This window comes from Prinia subflava, chromosome 1 (genome assembly GCF_021018805.1).
Source record: "Prinia subflava isolate CZ2003 ecotype Zambia chromosome 1, Cam_Psub_1.2, whole genome shotgun sequence".
Lineage (NCBI taxonomy): Eukaryota > Metazoa > Chordata > Aves > Passeriformes > Cisticolidae > Prinia > Prinia subflava.
The window spans coordinates 106730561-106752545 of NC_086247.1; the positions used below are offsets into that span (position 1 = coordinate 106730561).

The 21985-nt window shown below is 45.3% G+C and overlaps 1 protein-coding gene across 1 annotated transcript in view; it reads right to left on the bottom strand.

Annotated features, from left to right (window-relative positions):
* Positions 1 to 6563: 6563 nt before the first annotated feature.
* EEPD1 (endonuclease/exonuclease/phosphatase family domain containing 1) overlaps positions 6564 to 21985 on the bottom strand; it is a 62333-nt gene continuing 46911 nt past the window's right edge. Inside the window, exons 3-7 of the mRNA XM_063406597.1 lie at positions 19356 to 19466; positions 15916 to 16050; positions 14614 to 14746; positions 7169 to 7363; positions 6564 to 7062 (exon numbers count right to left, since the gene is read on the bottom strand). Coding sequence (XP_063262667.1) covers positions 6863 to 7062; positions 7169 to 7363; positions 14614 to 14746; positions 15916 to 16050; positions 19356 to 19466 — 774 coding nt within the window. The 3' untranslated portion in view covers positions 6564 to 6862. The remainder of the gene's footprint in view (positions 7063 to 7168; positions 7364 to 14613; positions 14747 to 15915; positions 16051 to 19355; positions 19467 to 21985) is intronic.

The window sequence follows — 21985 nt, forward strand, 5'->3', positions numbered from 1 at the left end:
TATTTCCAGGGAGTCCCATCATCTCCTTATGGCTCAGCTCCCTCACATGTAAGTAAGGATAACATTCAAGGGCTGTGGGTTCTTTTTAATGGAAATATTTTAAAAGTCAGTTGCTAATTTGCCTTGCAAGACTGCTAAGTATTATCACACCATATTCCATTTCCCTTGCTTGGAAAACACGGGCTGAAATCCGTTCCCTTCCTAGGCTCCCAAACCAGCACTGTTCTCCCTTGCCCCGTGCATCCCAGACACGCCTTCTCCAGCATGGGCAGGGTGAAACACGACACTCACCCATCACTGGGCAGGTGTATTTCAGTACTGAATAAATCTCACGTTGGTTACAGGTGATCTGCAGGACCAACACAGTTCTGAAAGATTTTTTGCAGCACTCAAGTGCCAGGCTTATGAAGCTGGATGCCCTGCCAGCAGTTCAAGAAGCAATTTAAGCATCAAAGTTCTCTGAAAGGAGGGAAAGATGGAAATCGTTTATTCTGGAAGCCAGGATGGAAATCTGGAAACCCATGAGTCAGAGTGGGAGCTGAGAGAGACCTTGTCTAAGCCAAGAGAAAGGCAAAAGGAAACAGCTGGAACAATTCCTTTGTTTGGGGTTTTTCTGTTATTTATTTCCTTGGTCTGTTCAGTTTGGTTTTTTTAAGGGAATAGTCATTTAGAAGTGTCTTAATGCTTTTCATAATATATTAACACAAAATTAAGTTAGGGTTTTTTCAGTATGCAGTTTCAAATGACTTTGTCTTTAAGATACAGCAGGAAGACTCTATTTTGGCTTTGCTGAACGTTTACGGGCTTCTCACGGTCTATATTAGATTAAATCCAGAAAATATGGATAATGAATTTTAAACCCACTCACTCACATTGATTCCATTGCAGAAAGATGTCACCAGGATTACCATTTGGGCATAGCCTTACTCTTTCAATAAAGTTGTCCAAATTAATTTTTTATGCTGCTGCTGAAATATTTTGTATCTTCCCCAATCACACAGTGCCTCTGAGACACTTTAAACATCTTTTTCTGGCGTGTCTATGGACTAGCAGGGTGAAGTACAGTGTTATTTCAGCTCTTTAAAGGAAGTGAAGAAACTGAGGCTGAAGTTGGAACTGCACTGGCCACAGTGTGCCAGAGCGTGAAAGAGCAGGGGTGGAGAGCCCACAGATACAGCTAATGAGGGAGCAGGATTGGGTTGTACAGACATGATTGTGAAAGGAAAAAATTCCTGAAAAAAATTCCTAAAAAAAGTTGGTTGCTGGAGAAATGCAGATGGGTGGCACAGGAGGGGCTGGCATGAAGCCACGGTACTCGTGCCATCCCCAGGGTCAGAGTGGGATGGACACCTCCCTGCAGGGACCTTCTCCACTGAATCTGTGCAATTCCACTGTACAGCTACTCCAGTACAGCAGAGCTGGCCCTCTCCCAGCAGTGCCTTGAAAATGACACATGGAGGGTCTCACATTTAGGGCCAAGTTTCCATCCTGTGGCCGATTCCAAGCAACAAACCTGTCAGGCTGTTTTCTCCAGCTTGCTGGCTTATTTCTATTGTGTTTGGCTTTTTTTGTCCTGGTCTCTACCACTCATCCATCAGACTTTTTTTTTTTTTTTTTTAATCCTAGTTCTTCACATTCCTTTTTATCTAAGGAACATATTCACTACCATATCATGCCTCTCTGAGCCTAAAAAGTAAATTCACTCCCACTCCCCAAAACTGCAGGTGGTCTGTAAGTCAACCTCTTCTTCTCCTCCTGGCAGTATTTTAAAGCTAAGTTCCCCTGTATTTTTGATATTCCTATTTTGTTTTCAGCCAAGAAGCTTTTCCAGGCATGGGCAAGATACGTCACCAGACACACAGGACCATGTGGGGACATCTCCAGTGGCGATTCACTCCTCCATCTGTTATCTCATCTCTGTCCTTCCCCATTTCCCAGTCTCCAGCCCACACTCCTGCAGCTCCCAGCACCCTTGGTCAGTAGAAGGAACAACAGCTGTACAGTTGAAGGAGTCAAGGTTCCCCCAAAGGAGGGAGTGCAAGGGTACTGAGGTGCCCAGCCAGGCACATATGAGTGACCTTCGTGGGAGCCTGCTGAGAACTTCAGGCAATAACCATTGGGGTAGGTAAAGTGACCACTCAGCTGCAAGGCAGCCTCTCTTGTCTATGGATAAGAGAGTAATGAGGTCTGAAGGAAGAGCTTCCCTGCAGACCACACCCTAAAATCTGGTGGGAAAGTGCTCTGAGACCCTGGTGCTCCTTGTGTTTTCACATAAAGTGTGAGCAATGTTGCAGCTCAGGTCTGTGCACATTCCATTCTTTTCCCTTTTTAAACGAGGCCTTTCACACAGCTGATAAAGAGAAATTTGGACATCCCTCAGGCTGGGAACATCTCACTGTGCAGGGTTATGAGATGGCCAGAAGGATGGGTCATCCAGCAACATATTTCCTAAGTGTATACCTAACCTGTAGGTACCTTAGAGTAAATCCTTTTATCTACTTCGATTTTACAAAGGAGATTTTTTACCTACAGATATGGAGTTAAAAATTACTTAAGGCTTAAAAACCTAATAAACAGGTAAGCAGACAGGGACTCTGTCTGCAATTGTGGTGTTGTCCTACTCTGTGGAATGTGGGATGCAAGCCAGAACTGCTGAATGGTGACAGTGAGAGCTGCACAGTCTGCTGGCATGGCCCTCCAGCCACCCTGAGAGCAGCCAGCTCACAGAAACCTGCTGCTGCATCTCTTCTGGGGATGAAAAAAGCTGCTGCAGGCTGTTTCGCACAGGAGCCCTGATTCACAGTCAGTGTGACTCCTCACATGGGGACAAACTTTGCATTTGGCTTAGGAAAAACAAAGATCATAAGCCTCTCATAAAGTTTTTCCCATCTAGAAACTGTCCAAAAGTGTTGAAGTCAGCAGCCAGGAAATGCCTGCATGCCTTTGCCTTGCTTCCTGCAGCTAAGGAAAAGCTCATAACCTAAATATGGGACATTTCCACCTAATTTCTGAGTGCTTAAATTTATGACCTGATGTGCTCCCAGCTAACAGCAGTTGCTGACCCGGGAGCTCTGCTTCCCATCACATCTGGCTCCTGCCCGTGGCCAGTATGCTCCATCAAGACACCAGGTTTAAAACCAAAAAATCATTTTGATGTCAGAAGGCAGCATTTAGATGTCTGGGAAAACCTCAAAGGCCCTTGGACTGAGCCTTTTCTGTCATTTTCTAGAGACACTGAGCACTGAGTCCCCTTAGGGTTTAAGAGTGCCAAGACCAAGGCTGATTAGCTTGCATAGTCAAGCCTCCACTCCTGCATGCTGCATCAGGATTTATCAACCTACTGCTGCCACAACCTGGTTCTTGGAAGTTCATCTCCAGGATAGTTATTTCCTTATGTTTGCTCCTCAGAGGTTTTTAGCAACTCTCCAAACCCTTCTATATGATGCCTCCTTTTTTAGATGGCTTGCAACACTGCAGTGACAAGTGACCAAATGGACATTTGCCAAGTAAGTTCTTTTAAAAACTCCACAGGACGAAGCAGAGGCTTTCCCATGAAGCAGATGGGTCAGAGCAAATAGGAAAGGAGAATAATTTGGCTAAGAATAATTTAAAAGCTTTCACTGTGAGATGCAAAGAGGCCAAATGCTAGACATGGCCCCCTCAGCCTTGGTGAGCTAGGTGCTGCTTTAAGCTTTTTCCAGAAGATGTTAAAGGTACAAACTCAAATGTGTCCATCCAGGAGCCACCTCTCCTGCCAGAAGGAGGAGTGAGTTCCCTGCAGAAGCCACTGCTGTGTGGTCTGACCAACCATAGCCACTGCAGGGACCACAGGCTGTGCATCAGCTGCCACCATGTCCCCTGGCCAGGGGAGGTTTGAGGCTGGCACGTGTCAGCAGGAGACAGCAGGCACCACTTTGTAAAGAAGTGACCAAGGCTCCATGTGCAGTGGGCAGGGAAGAATTTCACCAACCCTCACTGTGCACAGGTGAGATAAATGGCCTTACAAAAAAATCAACCTGAACCAAATCTGTCTGTTGCCACTGGTGACATTAATGAAGCAGGACCCTGCCTCACAAAATTTGGGCTCCTGAGGGAACCCCAGGATGTGTATCCACCCTTCTGTAAAAATGGCTCACTTCTTCTGTATCCCCTCCTTAGTTGATGCCTTCCTTAGCACTGCCTGAGCACTGAAGCCACAGCCAGCTGGGCCAGCACAGCTTCCACCGTGAACATCTTGAAATAAAATTGCTATTTGGGTTTGCTCCTGCAGGGGCAGGAGGAACACAGCCACCACTTCAGCTTCTGAACAACTATAGCACAAGAGATGTTCTTAGGAACTCCAAAATCCACCAAACTCACAACTACCTCATCCTCCTCCGGGGTTGTCAGAAAAAGCAAACAAAGCAAGCTTTTTAAAACCAGTGAGACCACAGTGAGGCATTACCAACATGAAATAACCAGACACATACCGCATACAGATGCTCCATGCAAGACAGATTTCCACCTGTAGGCATCTAATTCCTGCATCATACTCTCATCTTATCCCAAGACATCTTTTCATCCACCAAGTAATCACCTTCCCAGAGCTCTCCACTGAGCTGAAGAACCTCTAAACTAGAGACCAGCCTCTATAACTTTCCCTACAGCACACATGGGTTGTGAAGGAGGCTCAGCTCGTTTCCCACACCGGCAGCCCCTGTTAACTTATGAGCCAAAGCAAGGGCCCCCTGCAGCACCTGTGAGCACTATCACCTGCTCAGGAGGCTGCAGGTGCTTCTCTAGGCTTTGGTGCCTCTGCATTTATTTACACCCGCAGAAGAGTAAATGGAATCTGACCTTCCCAAGTTTTAATTCTAGAGGTATTAATTTGACTAAGGCAACTCTATTGCATCTTCACCTATATTTTGCTGTTATCCAGTGAGAGTTTCTTGGGGAATCTGCTGCTGCTCAGATTAAAAGAGGGCAGCAAAACAGTGCCTGATTGAAAAGGACAAAGCTGCAGCAAAGATCGAGAGTGAAAGCTGGAGCCAAGGTCTTCTGCTACTTTCTTTAATGATCAGAGATAAGTGCCTGCACCTCCCCTTTTCATCAGGGAATGCTGAGTAACTAAAAGTACATTTTTGGTCTGATGCTCTGAGTTTTTAGTTATTCACTTAACCTCTTAAAACATCCTTGAAATCTCTCTCAGCCTGAGTCACCCCCAGGCTATGCCACCTTTTTCTGGATTTAGTTTTGCATACAGACAGAACAGCTGTTCAACTGTGTGTGTTTGCATGGGAATTTATTTACTTGTTGAGAAATTAGTTATTACTGAGTCGCTAAAAATGAGGTGATATTTCAAACAGTAAAAATACTAGAAGAATGTGATACAGTTTTGCTCTAAACCCCTCAGTTACAACATCTCCTTTGGTGTGGCACTGCTGTCAAGAGTACTGAGCCACGCCAGAGAACTTTCTTTTCCTCTCAGCAGCAAAATGTGTGGTCATCTGCAGCCCAGAGCAGCAGGTGCTGGGTTAGTGGGGAGCTCAGTGCCTTTCACACTCAACCTATTTCTTTTGCGGTTGCTGAAGTCCTGATATGTTTCCCTTCTAGGTCACTGGTTATTAGTTGCTGCATGAAAAATCTCACGTAGGTGGCAAATCCAGCGCTCCGTTCCTGGCGCTGCCGTGGCAGGACACTGACTGCAGTGCCCCCACGCAGGACATGCACAGAACCCAGACCTCCTTGGAAGCAGCCCCCATCCCTGCCATGTGCATGGTGACCACATGCCGTGTTTGGACCCCCAGTTGTGGGGAGTGAACGAGGCTTATGCAGCAGCCTCAGGAAAGGGATGCACAACTGCCTGGTCTGCCAGAGGGACAAACTGAAACCCCCTAAAAAGTCGATGGGCATAGGTCAGTGCATCATGTGGGCCAGCCCCTGCAGGGATCACATGAATATGGGCTCATCTAGAGACCTCCAGGATGCATGGCCTGTTTCTCCTCGATGCAGAACACCGACTCCTAGACGAAGAGCCATGGCTACATCTCATGATGCCAGCTGCAGGGCCAGAGGACGAGGGCTGTTCCTGTGAGATCCCCAACAGGGAGCAAGGCAAAGGGCACTGCAGAAGTGGACCTGGCTATGCAGAGGGACAGGTTGGTGCTTTCCCAGCTCCTGAAAACTGTTGTGCAGGAAGAAAACAAAACCCTTTTTGTTTTGAGCCAAACAAAAAAACAAAGTCAAGCTCCAGGAAGCTATTCTGGGGCAAAATGACCCTGCCAGGAGCATTAGGAAGCAGGAAAGGAAGGATAAGGGGTGCCTACATGGGGCTGCAGAGGAATGGTGTCTCTCCAGGCTGGGGCAGAGGGACCCCTCATGTCTCACTGCAGGTCACATAGAGACCATCTCCAGCAGCTTTTGGAAGTGTTGAATGGCATTTGAGACTTGCCAACAATGTCCACCCTGTCTCTTTTTGGGGCCTCTTTTGTTACCTCAATTTACAAACAGAGAAAGGAAAATAGCCATCACTTCCCCCTCCCCCTCCCAGCAAAACCCTGCTCAGCTGCATTTTAGCAAACAGCTTTTCCAGTATTAAAAGTACACTTTATTTTCTGTACAATTCTCATCCAAATCTCCAGGCGTGAAAATGTCCACAGTGTCCCCAGAAAAAGTTGCAGATTGTTCTGCTGCCATGAGACCCCGTCCAGAACTGTCCAGGAGGGGCACAAAGCCAGGACCACCAGAATCAAGTGCTGATGCTTTCTAGGTGCAGGGAGGAGAGCAGGAAGGAGAGGGAGGGGAAGGCAGTCCTGTTCTGCCATGGAGTCGTGAGTGACCAGAACCTTCCCTGGGTGGCAGAGGAGGCGCCCTCAAGCTCACGTCATCGTTCGTGTTTAGCGTGGGAGTCGCTGCGTTCAACCGTCACCCCGTTCCCATTCCGCGTCACCTCCTTCCTGTTCCAGTCCTTCTCCAGGTAAAATTCGGCAAGCACGGGGCAGTGCTCTGAAGCCACCCCACCCCAGGACCAGTTGTCGGGGATCCATGGGTTTGTCAGCCCTTCTCGCACGACAGCCCAGTGGCCTGCATCAAAGAGAATCACAGGGAAAACGTTAAGGGGCGCTGCCCAAACCGGGCACGCGAGGCTGACCTAACGAAAGGTCACACGGCCTCACGCAAGCAACCCTACCTGTGAAAACCTTTTTCAAGCTCCGACTGATCCAGATGTTATCCAGAGACTTGGACCCTTGTGGGTTCTTTGTGCTGATGTTGGTGAAGGTGCTGGAAGGGACCAGGTGGTGAAACTTCTCCTTCCTCAGGATGTCATGGTCGCTGCTGTCTGGGGCCTGGTTAAAATCGCCAAGGATTATTACATCTTTTTCTCCTAGAAAACAGGAAAAATAGAAAAGAATGGGAGGAATGGACATCCATCACTCAAGTACAAGAGGATTAATGGAAAGAGGAAAGTACAAATACTGAATAAACAAAGCGATTGTACTCTGAACTCCTCAAAGAAATGCTGTTTAAAGTCTTTTTCACTGATTATTTACTCATGGCCATTCTCTTCATGACAATAAAACCAGCCCATATACATTTGATGCTTGTTTTTAAATATCATCTCATTTATTATAGAGTCACAGAATCATAGAAAATGCTGAGTTGGAAGGGACTCATAAGGGCCATCAAGTCCAACTCGTGATCCTGCACAGGACACCCCAAGAGTCACACCATGTGCCTGACATTGTCCAAACACTTCTTGAACACAGGCAGGCTTTTTGTTGTGATCACTTCTCTGGGAAGCCTGTCCCCAGCCACTCTCTGGGTGAGGAACTTCTTCTTAATACTCAACCTAAACCTCTTCTGAACTCAGCTTCAGGCCATTCCCTCAGGTCCTGTCACTGGGGACAAAAGTAAAGAGATCAGTACCTGCCCCTCCTCTTCCCCTCCTGAGGATACTGAAGATTACAATTAGTTCTCAGTCTCCTCTTCTCCAGGCTGAACAGACCAAGTGACCTCAGCTGCTTCTCATACAGCTTCCCCTCAAGGCCCTTCACCATCCTCATGGACCTCCTCTGGACACTTTCTAATAGATGGGTTTTTTTTATATTGTGTCACCAAAAACTGTCCCCAGCACTCAAGGTGAGGCCACCCCAGAGCACAGTGGGACAATCCCCTCTCTTGCCCAGCTGGCCATGCTGTCCCTGATGGCCCCCAGGACAGGGTTGGCCCTCCTGGCTGCCAGGGCACTGCTGGCTCATGTTCAACTTGCCACTGACCAGGACCCCCAGGTCCTTTCCACAGCTCTGCCCTCCAGCCTCTCACTCTCCCACTCTCTCCACACCACCAGGGCTGCCCCGTCCCAGGTGTGGAATCTAGAACTTGCCCTTGTTAAACTTCACATGGCTGGGGATTTCCCATCTCTCTAATTTGTTGAGATCTCTGCAGGACCTGTACTGCCTTCAAGGGAGCTGACAGCTCCTCACAATTTAGTGTTGTTTTCAAACTTAGTATTCCTTCAAGTCCCATGTCCATTACTGAAGATGTTGAAGAGAACTGGACCAAGGATGGAGCCCTGCAGAACCCCACTAGTGACCAGATGCCAGCCTGATGTCACCCTATTCACTGTAATTTTTTGTGCCTGATCTGTGACCTGGTTGCTCACCCATCATGTAATGTGGTTATCCAGCTGTGTGCTGGATGTTTTGTCCAGAAGCATACTGTGAGAGACAGTATCAACAGCTTTACTGAAGCCCATGTATTGGTGTCTTTTCCTTGCTACTCCCTGTTAGTGACAAACTCAAAGACAAGCAGTTTTAGTTTCATAGGTTCTTAGAAATCTGTGCCTTTGTAATCTTTTTTGTTGGTGGTGGTTTTTTTGTGGTTTTTTTTTTTTTTTTTGGTTTTTTTTTGTTTGTTTGTTTGTTTGGTTTTTTTTTTTTTTTTTTTTTTTTTTTTTTGGTTTTGGTTTTGGTTTTGGTTTTGGTTTTTTTTTTTTTGTTTTTTCCCTGCAAGGAACATCTACTGGCTTTAATTTATGCAGACTTTTTTTTAAAATAGATTTTCTTTAAGAGTCAAGGATACTTTTGTGAGGAACCCAGGAAGATGCAGCCTTATGCTGGTATGGACCATAGTGCCACAAGTGCAGGGCTCATTCTAACCTTTGCATTAAAAGATCCCAAGGAATAGGACAAAGGAGCAGTCTGCAAGCCTGATGGTAAATGATGAGTTGAGAAACTACACAAACATTCCCTAACTACAGCAACTTTCTTTTGCCTGGCTGACTGAAGGCATACTGCTCAGCTTGGAACAGAAAATTATTTCAGTTTTGTTCTGTTTCCAACCCTAATGGGGGAGAATAGAAACTCTGGATCCCAATTTCATACCCATAGCCCCACAGATGTGGATGCAGACATCCCTGGGGTAAAAGGGTAAAGCACACATCTCTGTGCCCATCTCAAACCACTGCCAGAAATGTCTGAGAAGACAGCTGAAAAATGGTGACAGCTGACTAGAGATGCTTCCATGTCACTAGCTGCCACTGGAGAAGGATGCTGAAGGAGGCACAAATGCACAAAAAAAAATATCCCAAAGCTGACTTTCGAGGAGAGATCTTTGAAGAGCCTATAAGCTTTTTCTTTCCTGAGACTGAAGTTGAAGAGGTGATGGGGTGGACAGACTCTCTACCATACTCGGTGCTCCGGATAAACCTCCTTGTTTTTTGCTGTGCTGTAGAAGTTGCTATCCAGGAGAGGGAGCACAAGTTCAACAAAATCTATTCCACTCCTGTCATGCAGTGCAGGAAAGATGAATTGGGAAAGGGCAAGAGAGCAAGCGAGACTGAGGGCATATGACTTACAAATACTTCAAAATGTGGTGCTTGCTAAGATGCAGAGGGGCAACGAATAGGCACAAATAACGAAATTATTTGTCGTTTCTCTACCATTTATAAGACACAAATCATATTGTAAATAACATGAAATTTAAATATTACTCTGTAAAGCATTCATGACAGCAGTCTTCCCACCTTTGAAAAAACCCACCTGAATCTGGACCTGAATTATTTTAAGCTCCATTAGAACCCAAAAGCAAAATCAGTCCTTGTCTAATGGGATGACCATGCCTGCTGTGAGCTGGTGGTTGTGCACACATCTCAAGGCAAAAATGTCTTGCAAGATCTCTTGCTTGGCAGTACCAGGAAGCCTGAAATGAAACTTTGGTCCTTCAGTGCTGACACTTGCTCAATGGCCCAGGCAGCACTTCCATGCTTCCTTCCATGCATTCATCTCCAACCCTATATGGGAAAAGGCCATTACAGAAACCTCTGAAGCACATCCTTGGTGTTTAAAAATGACAGACCAGGATCTTAACAGCAGTACCTTGATTATGCACAAAATCTATTCTATTCTATCCTAAACTACTCATGCTTCTTTTAGCAAATCTTCAAGACTACCCCCCTTACATGAAAAATCTATTTAAAAACTCCACCATATGTACAAGTGAAAATTTTAACTGACTGAAAAATTTAACCTTTCGATTCTGTAGAGGTTAGAAATACCAGAGGATAAAAGACCCAGCACTTGGATGAATGCTTGGAAGGAGGTAAAAAGTCAACCTGCAGCTGACTGCCCAGGGAGGGAATCACTATATTCTTCACCCATTTAAACTTCTGCATGCAGAATAACTAAGCATAAAATCATAACAAAGCATAAAGTTGACAGACAGAATAGGCTGGATCATGTTAAAGGAGCTGAAACTCAATTTGCCATTGGGGAGAGAAAGGAGTGCTTTTGGTTCCCCTCTGGCAGGAGCTTCTGGGGCTCTTCAGACTGCAAAAGAGTGGGAAATACATCAGGCAGCCCTGTGCTAAGCAAGGAGGAGCAAGCAACTAGTTTTTTAGACAATCACCAACTTCATTTCGCCTTGTCCTGGCTCACTCTCAGCCCTGCTCCTACCTCTGCCAGCTCCTGCAACAACACCATCATGCACGCCAGCACTGCAGTTTTGTGTCTTGTCTGCCTCCCAGGACCCTGACAGACATCCAGCCATGAGAGGGAAGGAAGTGAACCCGCCGGGATCCTCCTGAGTGCGTGACTCTCTCTAACTGGACACTCCTATGTCTCTCAGCAGAGGCAGGGAGCAGAGCTGCCTGAGCAGGGGTCTCATGGATAAGCCCCAATGACTCCCAGCCAAACTTAGCAAAAGTTCTGGAAGAAATCATGCCCTTGCTCATAATGAGGGATGATAACTGATCAAAAACTGCAATCATGATGCCCACAGTTACAATCAGATGGAGAGAAAAACAGAAAATTAAGACAGTGATACTGGTGCTGTGCTGTGACTTTCCTCTTTTGAAGGAAATGAGTTTAAGACTGGCGGGGCTTGATTCTGCTCCTCAGGAGCCAGAGGCTCCTCGGCCAATGCAATCTGGTCCTCCTCCTCCTCCAACAGAGAGAGCAGCAGGAGCTCTCTTAACAACCAATCTTCTGCTGCAAAGGTCCCTGACACAGACTGTACAGTCCACAAGGACCCAGAGCCTCCATCTGTTGGGATGTGGTGGCAGAAAGCCCACAGCAGCCAGGCATGTGTCCTGTTCATGACCTCTCAGCAGTGCTCCCACACACACTCACACTTTCTGGGCCCGAAGCAACCATGTCCTTGTCAATGGAGAACTCCTCAGGTGAAAAGATAAGTCTGGTCTGTTTGCAAATGCATCTTCAAATTCACTAAAGCACCAGCGAATTTTGGCAGTGCCTGCAAGTGGCTCTTGGCCAGCAGAGCAAAGCAGAACCTTAACTCAGCCCTCTGCTGCAGTGGCTGAGCTCTGGTGTGCCAAGGCAATCAGCTGAGGGACTGACAGTGCCTGCAGAAGGTCTGCAGTGTTGAAATCTGCCTCTCTGCAGGAACTGGGAAACCCTCCTTTGCTTCACAGCAGGCCAAGGGGACATTTGTAGGACATACTCCCGGATTTTACCATGCCCTGGATGATTTCCCTCATGAATTAAACAGACTCTTAAATGCTCAAATTCTTCCTGGTCAGAGTGACACACATATGATGAGATGGATGTGATGTTACATTGGCTGCTAAGAAGTCTTCTCAGAAGCCTTGTAAGCCCAGTGCCTGATGCATGGCCAAGCCACGTGGGAGAAGATATGACAGACTCACAGAATGGTTTGTGTTGGAAGGGACCTTTAAAGATCATCTAGTTCTGCCATGGGCAGGGATGCCTCCCACTAGACCAGGTCACTCAAAAGCCCCATCCAACTCAGCCTTGAATACTACAAAGGAGGAGCATCCACAGCTGCTCTGGGCAACTTGTACCAGTGCTTCAGCACCCTCACAATAAAGAATTTCTTCCTAATATCTAATCTAAACCTACCCTCTTTCAGTTTAAGGTCATTCCCCCTTATTCCATCACTACATGTCCTCATAAAAAGTCTCTCTTCAGCTCTCTTGTAGGCCCCTTTCAGGTACTAGAAGACTGCTCTGAGATATTTCCTAAGTCTTCTCTCTTCAGACTGAACAACCCTAGACACTTCAGCGTTTCTTTCTTCCCAGGAGAGGTGTTCTAGCGCTCTGATCATCTTCACAGCCTTTCTGTGGACTTGCTCCAACAGGTCCATGTCCTTCCTGTGTTGTGGATCCAGAGCTGGATGCAGCACTGCAGGTGGAGTCACATGGGAGCAGATTTGAGAGACAGAATTCCCTCCCTCACCCTGTTGGCCACGCTGCTTTGGATGCAGCCTGGGATGAGGCTGACTTTCTGGGCTGCAAGTGCACATGGCTGGGTCATGTCCAGCTTCTCATCCACCAGCACCTGCCAGTTCTTCTCCTCAGGACTCTCTCAATCCACCCAGCACCGTGGTCCCTGGGTCCAGCCACTACCAGGACATCCAGAATAACATCTGTGTGCTGCCCATGGTCACCACACTGAAGACTAACTGGTGGAGTTCTTGAGAGAAGACAGAAGAGCTGCTGCAAAGAGTTAGCTATGAGCAGCCAACAGCCACTGCATCTCTCCAGTACTGATGAAAGGAAAAAAAGAGAGGGAGAAAGGAACCAGGACCCACCAATCTAATGGGAGAAATATGGGGATACTACACCCTCCATTAAGGGAAGCTGTGGATAGTAAACAGTGTTCCACAAATGCCCATATGCCTCTTAGTAGAAATAAAAGATAATAGAACAGGCATCTGTTAGCAAAATGGGAACAGAAACTCAAATTTTATTGCAGTACCCACAGGCAAATCAGTTCTTACTGCCCGTATTTTGTGGACTAATTTGGAAGAAATTGAAAGATGATGGTAATTTTAAGCATGAAATTCATTTTGGCAGGGTAATTCAGTACTTCAAAGTCACATGTGTGCACTGCCATTTCCTTAGGAGACCACACCTGCATCCCACAAGTTTGGAGGAATCTGAATTTCTTCTTTTGTGAAAGTCTAAGCCAAGAACAAGCATGCTCCAGTAACGTGCCTGCATATGAAAATTAAAACATGAAATAAAGAGAACACCAACAGCCTAAATTTAGATGCAGTGGAAGTGCAGCTCAGTTGACTTCAGAAGAGCTACACATTTATGCCATGTTTCAGTTCAGCCTTTGGGGATTAAACAAATGATCCTATTGTTTACCTTCATCCTTTCCAATTTTGAAGTACGTGGACAAATACTTAAATCAGTAGCACTTAAAATAGCTCTGACTGGCTTCTGCAGCTCAAAAGGAACAACAATAGAACATGCAGAAAAACTACAAATAACTCTTGAGTTATACAAGAGAGATATTAACGCTTCCAAGTGACCAACCTTGCTGAGCTGGGCCAAGAAAATCATCATGTGAACAACCTTGCAACCCTTTCACATCTTTCTTAAGCAGTAAACAAGGGGCTAGACGTTTTCTGTTCCTATAACAAGATCAGCAACATTGAGAGTCTAAACTGCTTTGTTCTGCTTCGCAGGAAGTTAAACATAATTTGCAAGCTTCAAAGTAAAAAGCAAATTCAGAGAAATGAAGTAAAGAAATCCAGCTGACTATTTCATTGCTCAAGCTTAGGTCTAAATTCTGGTGTCATTTCATTCTGGTGTAAAGCCAGAGCAACTTATTTGAAATCAACAAAATTATTCTACATATTACATCCAGGTACCAAAGCGGGATTTGGTCTCTTTTCTCATTAGCAGCCACCTGTGAATTTGCATTGGGTTTTCCAAAGACCTTCCAATTATCCAAAAATTAAATATATAGAAACTAATTCTCTTGGAAGAAAAAAAATAAAGCTTTGCTTTGATATCAGGTAGGTATCATTTCCACAAAGCACTTAAAATAGGGTCTCAACTCTTTTCTTTCCTTTGGCAGAACTTGCTGTTACAGTAGCATAAAAACAGAAGGAACTTGATTTGAAAAAATGGTGTCAAAGCCAGTAGGATCTCCTGTGCTGTTTGTGTTAATTAGGAAAGACTGTAAGACAATGAGCAAGGGAAAAGCACATTTGTCACGCTATGCATCACACAAATATGGGTAAAGGCAATTGTGAGGCTGATAAGCGTGTGTCTGAAATGCTCACTGAGACAAAGTTTACTCCTTTAAAAATCCCTTTGAATTAGTGTGCACGTGACAGCTGGCAGGAAAAGCCCTGCCTTACCTTTCAGAGTCTCCTGCAAGCTCTGTGCGCAGGCTGCCAGTTTGTGGCTGTCGTGGTTCTTCCCGGTGCTCTCTCCTGCCGAGGGTGGCAAGGCCAGGTGAAGGTTGACCACGGTCAGGTCATTCATTCCAACCTGGGGGGCAAGGAGGAGGAATCAATGCCGTGCACTTGGGGAGTGGAAGGTCACAACGCAAAACCATGAGCCCGTTCCCAATACTTTCAGTTGTAGGTCTGGGGCAGTAGGACTCACACTGCTGCGTATGTGGGGTGTCTTGGTGTGTCTCAGGTGGGAGGAAGAGGAGGGAGGCATTTGCATTTTGCAGCTTTGTTTGCAATAACTTCATACCCTCTCAGTTCTGGGGAAACTGGTTTGCATTAGCAAACAGCTTCCTTTCACTAGAGTTGCAGAAAGAAGTCAGCTGCTTATGAAAATCAGTTTATGCAAAACCAGTTGTTAATAAGCTACAAATAATGTCATGGTCATTACAGGGGCTAATTACTACTGTCTTGTGATTAGCCTCAGCTTGTCACAGAGACTAACCAAGAAACTTAATGTACCTTGAAAGGAGCTTTGGCTCCCTGCAATCTCCTGTTCACTTGGACCTTTTTGTATGCTCAAGTAATTACTAATACTTCATTTATTAATAATTATTTGATTAATGCTTCTCTCAAAGCATTACCAGAGATGTCAAGTTCCCTAAACTGGACCCTTTCATTACAGCCTGTATGGAGATGGGCTCTCTCTGCTCATATGTTTGCTCCAGCATATACCCAAGAATATGGTTCCAAAAGTGATGATATTCTTTTAGAAAGGTTTGGCTCCAGTCAAAAAGCTTTAAAATGGAAACTCTGAAGTGTGACAGAACATAAGATAGGCCAACCAGGTCTCACTAGAGCACTGTGCGTTATACACACACATACTCATACATACATGTATATATAAATAAAATCAATCTCTATTCTCCCTACACTCACCCCTCTTTGTGGCACTGACAAGAGCCCCAGCCCTGTGACCTGGCTGCTATTGAGGATCCACTGACCCTCAGGTTCTCAAATACTCCCTTGTAGCAGGGTTTGCTCCCACAGGAGCGAAGGAAAGGACTGAAGTTCACTCTGGTGAACTACCACATGTATTAAAAGGTGCATGAAGCACCTATCCATAATCAAGCCATGGGACAGTAATGAGAAGGGCCAGAGGCTCATGCAAATTTTTATCTGTGAGAAGGCTGTGTCTCTTTTCATCTTAGCCAAATTCTTTTCAGTAAAAGTTCTGCAAGGCTGGACTGGCACTGTGGCAGTTACCTTGAAATGTGCAAGATATGGGTGAGGATATGAGTGCCTCCCATTGCCATTGGTCTGTGCAGTCTCCTGAGATGAGGCATCTTTCAGCTCAATGCCAGCTGTTGTATCCCAGAGGAAGCCAGAATATTCAACTCCCTGGAGTTAAAAAAGAAAAAGAAATGCCGGTCGCAAGATGGTAAAAACAAAACATTCTGCCCAATTGTAGCCCCATATCTATTCATATCCATATCTCCATCTCCATCTCCATCTCAGTATGGTGCCTGCTGAAGGCAGGAAGCCCAATTGTCTGTGCTCAAGCATAAAGGAGACACAGCTTCCTGGGCTATCAGTGGAAGATACAGAGGACAAGTGGAAAAGCTTCTTCATGTTACCCCTGCCTAAACTCCCACCAGATGTGGGAGGAATGCTTTCTGGGAAGCTCCAGTCACTTCTCTGAGGAGTGTGCCAGGCTGGAACACACATCACTCTGCTACTCAACAGCCCCTCACACCTGCACACTGGCTATTGGACACCCAGTTAATCCAGCACTGGAATTAAATCAGGTCAAGCCAAGGATTTAATAATCTGTTTTATCTTCTACAGGCAGAGCATGTTCAGGACCACTGCAGGGGTGACGGGCACTGCCTCTCACGTGCGTATCTGGGCTGATGTGGTCCTGATTTCCTCCTACTCCAGACAAGGCATTGGATACCTCTGAGCGTAGTCAGTAATGAGGTAGTTCGTACCCATGTGATTAATTATCTAACCATGAGTTTGGTGCTTTGAGGTCTCACTGGGTGACTGCTAGGGCATGCAGTAGATGATGCTGTGCAGTTTTTCCTTCCCCCAGGCTCAACACCATCTCACAGACTTTTTTCACCCACAAGTTAAAAATAACTGGGCACCTTCAGTCTCTTGGCGTGAAATCTGGTCTAGACCTCTCAACCCTGTCAATTTTTCTGTCTCTCTTCCAGCCTGAATGTTTCACTTTCAGCTCTCTGCACCTTTCAGCTCTGCTTCTATGATCCTGAAAGGGCTTTTTTTTTGATTACTTCATTACGTGGAATGGGCATTTTCAGAAAACTGTCTATGCTGTCGCACCAGCAGCAGTGTCTGATTCAAAGACAGAATCCCTCTTCTCCCATCACCCAGACACCTTGGCATCATTCAAACCCATTCCCCTTAGCAAATCACAGTTCAATCCATTGCAAGGAAGAGCCTTCTCTATTTCAGCTGCAATAAAAAAGTGTTAACTGCTCCGCTAACTTCCCAAGAGCCTTGAAAGGATTAAAGCTGGTTAAAATTCTTTGGTAGCTCCTTTGATAACTCGCCTTTAAAATATTGGCAAAATCATTCTACCAGTAAGAACCTTAAGGTCTAAAAACTGCTACAAGAAAAGATGTGGAAGATAAAGCTGCTGTCAACAGCTGTTGGCTATTTCCAGGCTCCAGACTTTGTGTCAACACAGCAGTCAAAAGTAATAGCCTGATTGAAATGCTCAGAATGTATGGAACCATGAGCTGGAAGCACTAGCCACCATTTTGTGCTATTGAGCCCTACAGAGCATCCCAAAATCAGCTTGTGCCAAAGATGCTGTGTTCTTGGGGTTGCACTGTGTTACCTCACTGCATTTGTTTACATGGTGCTCAAACCTGACAGACTCACTAACTAACCCCAGGAAGAGAAGAGACTTTTTGGCTTAGTGGAGGATTCTTAGCTCAGCCAGATTCCTGTTAAAGCAGCTAAAAGGAAGAGCCAAGTAGATAAAATTTCTGTTCTTTGTTTGGCTGCACATTTCTCCCATAATTTTGGGAACCACTCATCCTTATATTCCTATCTGTAAAACAGGGTGGATGATAATTTTTATTTACTCAGCCTGTAATCAAAGCTGCCATTGTTATCTTTGGAAGTACAGCTCAAGAAAGAACTGACCAAAGACTCTGAATTTAACATAGAAATTCTGAGACATTTATTAATAATTCTTGATAAAAGAAGATAAGGTGGAGAGAACAACTTTGATAACTTTGCACAACTATTTATATTCAGTGTTTTAATGATCTGGCCTAATAAGAGATCCTAAAGTAAAACTCCAAGTCAGGAATAAAAATGTTCTGAAGGACATTTGCACTCTGCACCACAATTAAGTGTGAATTGTATGAAACTTTAGACACATTCAGACACTCTTGTATCTTTCCAGACCCTACTTGACCCTGTGTGTCTGTCTAGCTAGAGTATAATCCTTGTGCTGCTCAGCACAAGGTTGTTGGTTTGTTTGGGTTTATTTTTCCCTCATTTTTGGGTTTTTATCAGAAGGGCGATAAAAGGAGGTGCACATCCCGAAACATCAGTCCAAAACCAGTGAACGGTGATGCAACCTAATTTGGAAAAGCCAAAATAAAGAAATGTGGATTCTAAGCAGCATGGCTGTAGGACACAACTGCAGCCACATATTTAGTAACGACAGGGCTCAGAATAGATAATTCTGGATCAATAGATTGTTGAGGACTGCCCCGTGTGCTGACAGGCACTACTTGTTACATGACAGGTCTCAGATCCTGCTTCTACCCACAACAACATCCACACTGCAAAAACTGCACCACAAGAATGACCCTGTCCAGCAATAACAGGCTCAAGCTCAAGGAGGATACTGCTCTAAAAACTCATTAGAACTCATTAGCACCCTTAAGGGTGAAAAAGAGAGATTTCCCTTGGGAGAAACTGCTTTTGGGCACTGTTAGTGATGTCCAGCCCCATGCAGCTACACCTTGAATGTTGTCAAGGGTAGGCAGGTGCAGCTGTCACCACTTTAATAAATCAGTACCTCCCTGCAGTACATATATACATACATACATACATATATATATATATATTCCCAGAGCAGAAGATGCTGCAGGGAAAAGCGCAGTGCAGCACGCCACAAATTTCAAATGGAGTCCACAGCAGTTTAAACACCTGTGCCGAGGACTCTGGAGAGCACACAAGATAAACTCTTCCAGGTGAGGGTGGCAGGCTGCAGGGCTCCTCTGCAGGCTCTTCACTTGCAAACCAGGAAAATGGGAAGCCCTTCCAAATGCCAGCCAGTGCAGCACCAGGGAGCAAGCTCAGGTGACTTGCACAAAAAATGTCAAAAGTACTGCAGCCTGCCAGGACTCTTACCTTGTCCAAATGTGTGGCTTTTCATCTATATATCTGTACTGCTTTTATCCACCTCCCCCAAATACCTGCACACCAAATACACACACACACACACCTTCCTCCTTACAAGCGTGCCACAATTGTTCCAAAACATAAATTAAAAGCAGTCAAATTAAAGCTATAGGAACAGTCAGCTTAAAAAACAAGAAATGTAAACCTTGCCAAAAAGGATTTGCAAAAACTGTTGCCTTAAACATTCAAAACATGTCCTTGGTTAGAGGGGGGGAAAAAGCAAAGCCAAAGTTCAGACTTGGGGATTAATGTACCTTGTGTAGCTGGCCTGAGGGTTTTTCGGAAACAACACCCTTCCAACATCCTCTAGGGCCCTTCCACTTGCGGATGTTTGGCAGCGTCGGCTGGTTCAGCTCCATACAAAACTAGAGAGGGAGGAAAGGGGAAAAAAACATCATTAGCTTGGAGGTTTTTTAAAAAATTGCAAAATAAAGTGTGTAGTAAAGCACTGGTAAGAGACACAACGGAGCACAGGCTGTGCTCTTTGCCTTCCCTGAAGGGTTGCAAAGAAGGTGGTCTGAGCCACATCCCAGGCTGACTCATCCCTGACTTGGAGATAAATAAAAACTAAGTCAGTGCAAATGCTGCAAGTAGAACATTTATCCCTCAGACCCTTTTCTTTTCCTCCAGAGCTACTTGTTTGACTGGGAAGGAGTTTCCTCTGTGCTGCCTCTGAAGATGCAGGCTGCACCATATCCCACTCCTGCCTGGAGCTTCACGAACAGCTGCCAAACCCTCCTGGGGCAGGGGGCCCCCACAGCGTGGCTGGCCCCACTCCAACAACACAGCCAGCGGCATGACATGAGAGGAAGGGAGTAGGCAAAGCCCAATAGCTGGAGTTTTGGGGTTAAGGCTCCTCTGACTTTATGCCAGGGACACGTGCTTGGTTTCCTCCGTGCACAAAGGAAGCAGCTGCACACTTGCATGCAGTTCTAGCCCGTCCTTCTCGTGCTTCCCAGAGGTGCTGATCTTCCTGAACAGCCACAGCACCAGGACGCCATTACATGTCCAGCATGGTGAGAGCTGGAGAGGCTGCATCCTAATGCCCAGCAGATCACAGATACCAGAACTGTGGACACTTGGAGAAGCCCCAAATCTTCCTGTGTAATATCTTGAGACTGAAATAAAAGTAAGTACATAAATAAATAATAAAAACCACCCTGGAAAATCTGGGCTCTGAAACATCCTTGGTGTGGAAGTTATGGAATACTTTTTGTCAGGGGCTTCAAGACCAAGCTCAACAGGAGCTAGAGTCCTTTGCAAGGCTGATGTTGGCTCCAGGCAGGCTCTGGCTGGAAGCTGGCTGGGATAGGCAGAAGTTGGATGCCCTGGTTGTGGCAGAGGTTCTGGCTGTGGGGAAAGGGGCTAGGAAAACATCATCCCTGTCAAAGAGCAACAGAGGGACTTCCACCATGCATCATCTTGTGCTGATACTGGAAAAACTGGGTTGAAATGCAGAGGCTTTCACAGTGAAGGATCCTCAGACAAAATCTTGGGTCCAGAACACCCTCCAGATCAAGCAGCAATTTAACAAAGGATTTGCAAGGCAAACAATAACCTCATCTGCACAGTGCCTCTGCAGTGGGACATACCTAACACAGTTTGAAGAGCTACAGAGCTGCACTGATGTAAGTATTTCTTTCCTACACAGATATCAGTCAAATGATGGGACAGTTATTTTCATGTTTATCTTTTGATTCAGAAACTAAAATCAAATCCTGATCTTTCATTGACTTCCTTGTCTGCAAGTTCAGCATCCTGCAGGCTGAAGCTGTAAGCATTGATTCTCAGATACACAGAACCCAGGCACCCTTATTTGCCTCAGAAGACCAAGAGTCATTTTGGTTGCACACCCGAAGCAAAAAGGCTTGGCACAGCTTTTAAAACAGTTTCCTGACGTGCAGAGGTTGGCTGGGGCTTCTTATTCAAGATGCCACATTAACATACCACGTTGTTGCCCATTATGTACCTTCAGACAGTGCTGGGGCTGGGCTGATTTATGGAACTGGGAGGCAGATAGGGAGGCAGATAGCCTGGGAACACAGCTCTGCTCTCAGCCGATCACCAGCTAATACAGCAAATCATGGCAGCAATAATTACTTGCTCCTAATGCCATTCTGATGTCTTGAAACAGAGTGGATTTGGTCAATGAGTTTTCTAACACTTAAATAACTTAAATCGGAAAAACAAAAATATTGTTGAAATTAGGATTTCAACTAACCTGACAACAGACTTATCTCTAGGTTGCAGCTGCCTAGAAAGTTCAGCCAGCACAAGGCATATGACAGGACTGAATAAATCCTACAGAAACCATCACTAGTTTAAATAGTTTCTTTCCTTCAAGCTGGATTTTTTTTTTAGGGCCTTTGATTTGACTTTGTGCAAACAAAAAGACGACAAATAAGATTACATGGTTTGTTCAGAAAAAAAAAGCCCATTCTGGGTACGGCTGCAGCCATGGAGAACTTGGCCTACAGCAGCTGATTTCAATCTGTACTCATTTTCCAAGGCTTACAGGCACACATATTTTGAAGCATACTTGCTGAGCATACTTGCTCATACTTGAAGCATACTTGCTGAGGTCATGTTTTTTAGCTGAAGTGAGAATGGCATTTTTCAAATCATGTTGTTCTGCCCACAAAACCCAACGTCAACCAACATTATGTTTTCCCTCATGCAGCAAAAATATACAGACAAGCTCCTAGTTCATGTTGGAAATGAAAAAAAAAAAAAAGCCTTTCCTCTTTTACAAAGCTAAGTTAAGTGATGCAAACCCCTTTGAGAGGCAATTCTTCAAGTGGTAAAGAAAAATTAAAATCTCAGTCAATCAAAACAACTATTTTCCCCCCCCCCAAAAAGAGTCCTCCTAAGGAGAAAAAGTTCT